The 10,623-nt window shown below is 36.9% G+C and overlaps 1 protein-coding gene across 1 annotated transcript; it reads left to right on the forward strand.

Annotated features, from left to right (window-relative positions):
* On the forward strand, positions 472–10,159 carry LOC109235213 (nuclear poly(A) polymerase 1). The gene is made up of 13 exons (XM_019401230.1): positions 472–553; positions 659–1,263; positions 2,315–2,392; positions 2,471–2,578; positions 3,375–3,437; positions 3,528–3,686; positions 4,831–4,944; positions 5,024–5,086; positions 5,205–5,534; positions 7,413–7,577; positions 7,678–8,511; positions 9,551–9,624; positions 9,705–10,159. The coding sequence occupies exons 2-13, from the start codon at positions 1,174–1,176 to the stop codon at positions 9,745–9,747; spliced, it is 2,121 nt and encodes a 706-aa protein (XP_019256775.1). The 5' UTR covers positions 472–553; positions 659–1,173; the 3' UTR covers positions 9,748–10,159.

Below are 10,623 nucleotides of genomic sequence, written 5' to 3' on the forward strand. Positions count from 1 at the left end.
AAGTTAGTCAAAAGTATGAATTGAGTCATGAGAATAAAATAAAGTTTCTTAATATATGAATCCAAATTTATTAGCGCAATGTATATAATACCATAAAGTAAAAAAGATCATCAAAGGATGTGGTGCAGTGGATATGACTGCTCTTCCTTTAACTAGAGGTCTCGAGTTTGAGCCTTGGGTATGGAAAAATTCTTGGTAGGGAGCGCTTCCCTCCGAATGGAGCCCTACTCAATGCGAATCCGGATATAATCGGGCTGCAATGTGGGTACCGGACACCGGGTGGGAAACCAAAAAAATAAAGTAAAAAAGAAAGAAAGAAGAAATATGTGGTCAAGGTTAATTTCTAGTTCTTTCCTTTTCCTTCCGGAATAAGAATTTGGGAAAAATTAAGAACTGAAATTAAAATAAATATTAAATCACATACAATAAATTAATAAATAAAATTTAATACAGATTCTCCATATCCCCCCTTTTCCCCTATTTATAATACCAAAAGATATCTCCATTATTCATTCATCAGTTCTCTCTCTCCTCCCCGCCTCGTCTCTCTCCTGTCAGCTTCAATTCTCTCTTTATTATCTCATAAATTCTTTATTTATTTTTGCAAATCTAACCTCAATTTTATTCTGCTCTTCTTTTTGTTGTTGTTAAATATTAGGGTTTCGATCGTGCGAAGAACCGGAAGCTATAGTCGTGAAAAAATCCGCATCAATTGAGAGAATCAGTGAATCACATAATTTTAGGGCTTCGCTTGCAAAATCAGAGGCTTTGTTGGTGGTGGTGAAGTTGTATTAGAGAAAAAAAGAAAAAAAATCGATAAAGTTAGGGTTTTTATTTATTTTGTGCTAATTTATTGTATTTTTTGTTTGTTGTAGTGTATCGCAATTTAATGAGAATTGGTGTGAAGTGTAATACTGATAAATTTCCTTCTTTTTTCAGTTTTGATTTTACCTTTTTTTTTATTTCCCCAGTTACATTCAATTGTTGTAGTGGATTATTCAGAAAAAAAAGAGGAACACTTTGTTATTGAAGGTTAATTTTGTTATTATATGCAAAAAAGAAAAAAAAAAGATAAAAGCTTTATTGAGTTAGTATTTTCAATTGAGTAAAAAAGAAAAGGAAAAAAAAGGGAAAGTAAGTTATTTTGTGTTGTTTGTGGAAAGAGGAGGCGATATGAGTAGCACTGCATATGGAGTATCTGAACCAATTTCAACTGGTGGGCCCACTGAATTGGATATTGTTAGAAACCGCGAATTGGAAAAGGTTTGTTCTTGCTTTTTTAAGTTGTTAAATTGTTGTAGTATATGTTTGGAAAATTTGACCTGTCAATTTTTGTTGCAAATATTGGTATGAGATTTTTAAATGGAGTAATGTGGTCAGTGTGGATTCGTAATTGAGGCGTGGTTGTTGCAGTTGTTGTTATGATAGGAATTTTTTTCCTCTCGTGTTTATAATGTGTTTCTAGATTATGTACAGAGTAAATTAAGGAGTTCCCAACATTGAGTTCTTGGTAAGGTTGAATTTGCATAATTCAGAGGTTATAAATTGGGATTCTGTGTTTATGTCCATTTGTTTCTTGAACAGATTTGTAAGTTAAAAGTTGCATTATATACTTGTTAATGATACTTGAGTAGAACACATGGATTAACTCTAAAAAGATCAAAACTGTACATATTTATAAGTAAAACAATTATTGACCAATCGAGAAGGTAATTATGAGTGATTATTTGTAAAAAGAGGTGATAATAAAATATTTAAGCCAAGCACATTAAGCCATGGTTCTAACTAAATACTTGTATCAGTCGGTTATACTTGACATCAATACCCATTCAGAAGACTTATCAGCTATAACCGAGCCTAATCAAGTGTTAGTAGAAATGTTATGTATTTGCTTGCTTAATGGGATAGGTATACAGTTTTGAAGTTGAACCGGACATAACCATGCTTTGCACTTATGGCACGAGAGAGTGATTTAAAACCAGTCTAAGCAATTTTGATTTAAAATAAATCTATGTTTTTCTTCTCAATGATGAATTGTTCTTCTTTTAAATGATTAAATTAACACAGATTAATGTCCCAACGAATTGATGTCTGAGTCAAGAGAAAACAATGCTCAAACCTAAGTTGATATACGAGATTCCTGATCTCTCTCTCTATATATACTCACATATACACTCACACACACACGCACGCAGACATGCTTACACTCACACTCACATATACATGTGCTTGTGTGTGTTAGTATGTGTGAGATAGAGAGAGACACATTGTAGTTTTTACACCATATCTGACAAGGACTGCACCTTTTCATCAGTTTCTTGCAGATGCAGGCTTATATGAAAGTCATGAAGAAGCCATTAAGAGGGAAGAAGTGCTAGGGAGATTAGACCAGGTTATTCTTGTTTTGTGAATTGAGAATTCTCAGTCTACTATATCAAAGTCATTAATTACTGATTCTGGAGTAAAACAGATTGTGAAGACGTGGGTGAAAAATGTCTGTCGTGCTAAAGGCTTCAATGATGACGTGGTGCAAGAGGCAAATGCAAAAATCTTCACATTCGGGTCATATCGGTTGGGAGTATGTCTTTTTCTTCTTGTTTACACCCTTTGTTGGATTCAACTGGTAGTAATAGTCTTGGCACTTGCATTATTGGTTCGGTGTACATGTCTGTGGCTCAATATTGGAACAGCTTGAAATGAAGCACTTTTCTTTGGGGGTGGGGTGGGGGGTTGCGGTGGGGTGGGGGGCTTATTTACTTGATTGGATTTTTGGGGATTACAACTTCACAGGTTAAATGCAGTTGCATGTATGATGAATTTGTCAAATCTAATATAGTACTTGATTGTGGAGAGGGTATTTGGTCTAACTTTTCTCCAAGTTCTTGCACATCTTTTAATTTGTAACAATCTTGTGACAACCTCAATCAGCAAGAATAAATGGGTGTTGTTTCTTCCTTTCCCCATCAATTCTATAGTGTTTCCCGGCCCTTGTGTTATTTATGAACCCTGCTGGTATTGGTTTTGAAACTTGGTCTTTTTTCATCAATGTGATGCCTTAGTAAATTAGTTTTTTAAATTTGGGATGTCAAGGGGAGGGATTGTTCACTTGTTCAGTGATACTTTATAGTAGTTGGGGACCCTTTTTGAAGCGGAGTGAGTACTGCAAGGAGAAACTTTAGATAGTACACATTTTACATTTTGGTATTGTGAATATATATGTTACTTTACAGAAGAAGTGATTTAAGTCGATAAAGGACCGAAGGAGTATTTGTATATTATGTTGCTTGGCTTCAAGGACTTTGGCTTTTTCTTGTTTGTTAGATAATTTTACCATTTCACTTATAAAGTTAACTTTTTTTGATTGTCCTTAACAGGTACATGGCCCTGGTGCTGATATAGACACTCTCTGTGTAGGACCTAGACATGCGACTCGTGAAGTAGGATGACAGCTTTTTCCGTTTACATCCTTTACTTTTAGTGTTTCTCTGCTGAAGATTGATGCATGAAATATTCCTCTAACATTGCAGGACTTCTTCGGTGAACTTCATAGAATGCTTGAAGAGATGCCTGAAATACAAGAACTTCATCCTGTACCTGATGCTCATGTTCCTGTTATGAAGTTCAAGTTCAATGGGGTTTCTATAGATCTTCTTTATGCAAATGTAGCACTCTGGGTTATTCCTGAGGTATGATTCTCCTGTATGTGACTGATTACACATTTGCTTTGAGATGCACCATCCTTTGCAGTCTGGAAAATCTATCTTCTGATGTGCATTTAGCTTTGTTATATACTGCTGCGAATGATGCCTGCATATCTTCTTCATAATTGGTTGAATTGGTGAACCTAACATGGCGTTTCCCGGGTTCCACAACTTACTTTGATGCATTTACCTTTTCATTTTCCTAATTAAATTTCAAAGTAGCCAAGGAAACGTGCGATATGCTCTAAACTTAGTTGGGATAAAGTAGGTCGTGCCACATATCCTTAAGTTGCTTCTTGCATTTGGTATGGACAAAAGACAGAAGCGGAGGAAGGGAAATATGGAATTACAGCCTTTGCTGCATATTGTGGATTTTTTAGAGATAGAGGATGATTTGAAAGGAGTTTGACTCCTACTGAGAAACTGAAGGCTCAATGGTTGTTGTCTTCAGCTTTTTTGGTATAGCATGTTACTTATAGATAACATGGTTGGATCGAAAGATTTTATTATCTCCCTTCATTTTTTATTTGGATGTAAGTAGTTGCTGGTCTTTGTAAAGGGAAAGCTACCACAGTTTTGCTGTATCTTTAAGCAGCCACTTGATGCTTATTAAAGAACAATGGATGGTTTTGAAAACTTCAACTGGTCAGCTTATGAGGATATAGGTTTGGTTTAGGCTCTTAATAACAATTGAACATCTGAAAGGAGGGCCTGGTTGGGGGGTGGAGAGTGTGAATTTGTGCATAATTACTTGCTACTTCTCCTGGCTCTTGCTTGTATATGCAACTTAGCATGCTTTTTTCTGCAATTGCATGAGGACTATTTCTGGAACTCTTTACTACTTCAAGGTATCTAAAAAGAGTAGTAGATTCTTGTTTACTTTTTCTAAATCTGTAATATTGAGAGACCATTCCTAATTACTATTCAGTAACGTTAACAATTATCCATAGTGTTCATTTATCTTCTGTCCCATTGTGTGCTGATGACTATACTCTGTTTTCCTTGTGGTTTTAGAACCATCATAATTCTAATGTCGTCATCCTATTAATCTGAAATACTTTGTTATGCTGTTGAAATAAATTCTGTAATCTGTAAACTTCGGGATTTTATTCCTATTTGTCTCTTGCAGGATTTGGATGTTTCACAGGAGTCCATACTACAGAATGTGGATGAGCAGACTGTTCGTAGTCTTAATGGATGTAGAGTAACGGATCAAGTTTTGCATTTAGTACCCAATATCCAGGTTGTTGCCTCACAATCATGTAAATTGCATTTGCTTCGAAACTTTATGCTTAATCTTTCCCCACTCTTTGGTCCTGCAGAGTTTCCGCACCACACTGAGATGCATGAGACTGTGGGCAAAAAGGCGTGGAGTTTACTCAAATGTAAGCATCCAACATGACCCCTTGTACAATCTTATGTGTCCTTAAAGGTACAGTGCCTGTCATCTTGGTGAAAGTCAGTCTGCCTCTCGTAAACTTGTGTCACTTCTGTTTTGACCAGGTTACTGGATTTCTTGGCGGTATTAATTGGGCATTGCTTGTTGCTCGGATTTGCCAACTTTATCCAAATGCAGTTCCTAGCATGTTGGTCTCTCGGTTTTTTAGAGTCTACAGTTTGTGGCGCTGGCCAAACCCAGTTTTGCTGTGTCCAATAAATGAAGGATCTCTTGGGCTTGCTTATTGGGATCCTCGGAGGAATTTCAAAGATAGGCAGCATCTAATGCCGATAATAACTCCAGCATACCCCTGCATGAATTCTAGCTACAATGTTTCAACGAGTACCTTGCGTGTTATGACAGAAGAATTTCAGAGAGGGAATGAACTTTGTGAGGTATTTATGCGTGCTCAGTTTTTGTGGGGTTTATTGCTTTTTCTATTGTACTGAATGCAATCAATGTGAGCTGCCGGTTTTTTCTTCCTATTGGTTCTCCTATTGAGTTAATTTACCCCATTTAATTTCTATTATCTAAATACAGATAAAAACCAAAACTAAGATTTTGAATGTTGCTCAAGCATGTTTATTCATGGTGGGAGTACCATCTTTGGTTTAGTAGAAGCATTTTGCTCAACTGTCTTCATCACTGGATAAATCACTTGCTGCTTACTTTAGTTTCAGTGCTCCTTGTTTTCACAGCTTAATGCATGTCATAATTGCTGGCTTTTAGTAGAGTCAGATTGAAGTAGCCTGCATCCATATAGCTCCATATGATCCTGAATTTTCTTAATGGCTATGTTTACCTTATGTCTCTTTCATCTCTTTCTTACTACTAGATGCAACAAGGGAGGCATAAATTAGAGCTTTATAAGTTCATCAATCTCTCTCACTCTTATAGTCTTATTTAATATGCAAAAGACCTTTTTTAAACATACAAAGTAGGCCGTGGAAACAGCCTCTTGCAGAAATGCAGGGTAAGACGGTGTACGATAGACCCTTGTGGCCCCCGCTCATAGCGGGAGCTTAGTGCACCGGGCTGCCCTTTATACAAAGTAGACATAAAAATCCCAGATTTGATGTCTAGGGAATGCTGCAGCTTATCCGTAACACCTGAGGATAGTAGCAATTACAATTAACTTGGTGATTAAATTTATACTAATAAGCCTTGCGAGAACTTAATCTCAGCTATTGAGACAAAAATTTTGGGCTTGTTTAGCCTTAATGTTTTAGAGCCTGTTTGGATGGGCTTGTTTTAAGTGACTTTTAAGCCAAAAGTCATAAGTTAGGAATTCTAGCTTTTTGGCTTTTGGCTTGTTTTTTGTCATTTTAGCTTAAAAACAAGTGCTTAAAAGCACTTTTTTTACTTTATCCAAACACTACAAAATGGCTTAAAAGCTATTTTGACTTAAAAGCACTTAAAATAAGCCAATCCAAATGGGCTCTTTGTCCTGATTCATTGTTGACGTTTAAGCATTCAACTGTAGTCTCTAGTGCATGGTGCAATCTAGGAAGGAAGACATTTTCACCATAAGAAATTGTTTCTTCCTAGATTGTTCCGTATTTATTAGATTTCTAGGGATTGAGCATGCTCTCACCTCCAGAAGTTTTTAAACTGCCCTTCCTATATATATATATATAAGATAATAACTAGGGTCTTATTGAAGGTTAAAAACTCCGTTGTCAACAAAAGATTACTTCATCGTTGGGTTATCACCGAATTTCATTCAAGTTTTTGCTCATAGAATTGATGTTGCTTCTTCCATAATTTAGGTTCCTGCTTAACTTCGCCACCCCCCCCCCCNNTTACGTCTCTAGAATAGTAGAGTTGTGTCTTCCTCTACTTAAGTTTACGTTACGTCGTACTTACGTCTACCCCACCCCCCCACCCCCCCCCTAACCTAAAAAAAAAAAAGAACCCCAAACTCAGCGAGTGAGAGAGCAAGGGAGAGGGTGTGTGGACTATGCTGATGTCATTGCTAAATTACGATTTCTGTAGGATCGAAGGCTAGGTAATTTATTTCCTCTTTGTGTGTAGTTGCTCTTAAATGTTTGTTTTGGCGGTTCAAGCATGCGTATATAGTGAATTTTGTGCTCATGGTTAAGATACTTGGTTCTCTCCCTAATTTCTTTTGAGACTTCTTCATTGTGTTGTTGCGGCACCAATGCTCTGCAGTCATGACTTTTATTCTAATCCTATTGCTTTTATCTTCCAGTTTGTTATTCCTATTTTCATCAATTGAGATCTTCTTTCCCTGACTCATTTTTTTTGCATAGGCAATAGAAGCTAACAAAGCTAGCTGGCAAAGTCTTTGTGAGCCTTTCGCTTTTTTTGAAGCCTATAGAAACTATTTGCGGATAGACATAGCTGCAGAAAGTGAGGATGACATGAGGAAATGGAAAGGCTGGGTTGAATCTAGGATACGCCTGCTTACTCTAAAGGTGATGTTTCTTTTCTTCTGCTTCACATTTTGATGACTTCGTCTCTATTGCTTCGCCAAAGGCACTGAATTAATGAAGTTTCCATGCTCTATTCATCCAGATTGAGAGAGACACTGCTGGTGTACTTCAATGCCATCCACATCCGGGTGAATTTTCAGATAAATCTAAGCCGTTTCACCATTCTTATTTTATGGGATTACGTAGAAAACAAGGTACAAATCCTCAACAAGGTGAACAATTTGATATAAGGTTGACAGTTGAGGATTTTAAGCGAGATGTATATGCATATTCTTTTTGGACATCTAGCATGTGGATTCATGTGTGTCATGTCAGACGAAAAGACCTTCCTAACTTTGTCTTCCCTGGAGGAGTGCGTCCTGCTCAGCCTGCAAGAAGTGAAAGTCGTTCAGTTTCAAAGTCACTTGGTTCTTCTAAGGCAACATCTGTAGATGCTGCTTTTAGCAGAAAGAGAAAGCACGACGAAGTTAATACAGGTTTTACCTCAAAAGAGTCTTGCCTGGCCATGAGTAGCAGTGATGCCAGCTCACCAGGTGAAACTAGAGAGTTGAAGCAATTTGAAGCTGATATTGGTGATACCTTGAATAGTGGTGGGCGTGTTGATAGCCAAATTGAAGTTTCTGTCAAAAGCACGTTGCCTGTGCCTTCATCATGTGCAGCTGTAACAGAGACAATAGCAGTCAAGCAATCAGCAGAACCGACTGTGGGCCATCAAAGTGGATCTCATGGTTTTGAAGATCCTGGGGATGAACTTGAATTGACAAATGGAGTCAAGCCTTCTGATGGGGCTAATGAACTGCAGATGGAGCCCCCAACAGCAGAGGAAATGGTTGAGGCAACAACATCAGAGGAAAAGGACGGAATTGGTGGCTCTAGCCATAAGGTCCTACAAAGCGAGGGCTTGGAAGAACTTGAGGTTGTCTTCAAACTTCATACACTTATTTTCTTTAATGCAGAATATATCGAATATGTCTATTGAGATCCTGATTTTGTGCACCCTCAGTCTGTCCATCTGCAGTTGCATCATACAAATCTCCTTAATCTTTTTCTTTTTCTCAGCTTTTGTGTTCGAGACTTTTTTGGATAGATAATGTATGATACCGAGACTAACATCGTGGACCTTGGAATTTAACAGAACAGTTTATTAAACTAGTTAATTGTGCTTTTCATTGATGTCTTTGGTGTATGTCTTGTACCGCAATTGAAGGTTCTAACACAAACTGCCATGTTAGAGAAAGCATCTGATTCTTATTGGCCCTAAATTATGAGTAGTCTTTATGGAGTTCATTTTAAATATGACAGCATTTTGTGGTTAGTTACTTGTTGCAACAAAAAAGTGAACCAGTCTTTATGTGGAGCATGGAATATACCAGAAGGCCACTTTCCTTATTTGTTTTTTCCAGTTCGTTCCCATTTTTTTAGCTCCAAGCTCTTTGTAAAATTTGGTGCTTGTTGCCGTCAGATGTTTAATTGTTGATGAGAATTGGGATAAAAAGTGCAATTTTGCAAGGTGCTGTGATAATTTGATAGTCCAATGTAACTCGTCAATATATATTTTTTTTTGGTGAGTCCATTTTGTCATCGCCCTTATATGTTATGTCAGAGAAATAGAGGGAATAAGAATGGTCATTTTAAGAATCTTACCAAAATATCTTTTGCATTGCTTTCTGTTCAAATCTTCCTTTGGATTTCCCTGAGAAAACTTTGTTAGTGTCTGCAATATTTGTACATTTTGTTGCTAGTTGTTGTCTGAATTTTATAATTTGATAGTATCTAAGACACGTAATGTTGCATGTTGGTGTGACCGGAAACATTAGACAAATGTAAAAGCTTGACATGTTCCAAGTTGCTTTTTTGAATGATACTCTTGTATGCAAAATTCTGTATCCAATACTGTTAGACAGAAACACTGACGAAAATCTAATCTTTTTGCTTCTTTCTCTTGCCCCTGAAAGCCGCTTGAGCTAGCTGCACCGTCATCCAGCCTTGCATCTGATGCATTTGTGGTTCCTCAGAAGCCTCTCATTAGGTATTGTATCTACTCTGCCAAATTGAATGAGTTAACTTTTCTAGAGGCACTTTTTGATCGGTGACATGCACTTCTTGCAGGTTTAATTTTACTTCTTTGCGGAAAACAACTGAAAGTACATGAAGAAATGTGCAGTGACCACATCTGGAGATTGAAGTATATCGGAAACCTTTTTATAGAAAGCATCAGAGATGATATTTTTAATGAAGAAGACGCGGGAGAAAAAAATGGAATAAAGACAAAAAGCAGAGCTAAAATCCATTTTTGGCTGGAGGTGCGAGTACATCTTGCAATTTCTTAGGCTGAGCCATGATTTCTAAAGCAAAAAAGGAGAAAAAGAAAAAAGAACTGAATCCAATTTTGACTGGAATTGGTATTTCTTGTAAATTATCAGTTGTTTGGAGACATCCTCAAGTGCCTTTTGGGTGCTGATTGTAAATTATATGGATAATATCTAAATAATGTGTACTCGAATACTATGTTTTGTGTATTTAAGTTTGGAAAATTTAAAATGTGGATTTGCTTGTTCTACACATTGTTTGGTGAGTCCCAAATGTGTACTTTTGTCTAAATATTCGAATAATGTGTTTGTTATGTGAATATTTCATTTATTTGAACATCAGTGTCTACAAATGCGATTTACATGCGTCCATTATAAACTCAAAGCTCGATCGTAAAATCTCTTATTGAACATAATTCTTTGGAGGTCATTTTGCGGTCCATTGTGCGAACGCATAATCATTTTGCAGGCCGAACTTATATTGCGGAACCAGCATGAGAAAATTCCGGAGGGTGAACTCGAAATCTCTTATCGACATAAAGGAATTCTCTCGATTCCATTACAACCCTTAATTGTGATCATGGTTGTTTATCTTCAGTGTCTCTCGTCTTACTAGATGAGGAATGCCCGTATACCGGCCCAACATTTTGTAGTCTTAAAATTACACATCCAAATTGGTTTCGCAAGTATTTTAACAGTAGGAACAATCGGCTACTTGA

This window comes from Nicotiana attenuata, chromosome 12 (genome assembly GCF_001879085.1).
Source record: "Nicotiana attenuata strain UT chromosome 12, NIATTr2, whole genome shotgun sequence".
Lineage (NCBI taxonomy): Eukaryota > Viridiplantae > Streptophyta > Magnoliopsida > Solanales > Solanaceae > Nicotiana > Nicotiana attenuata.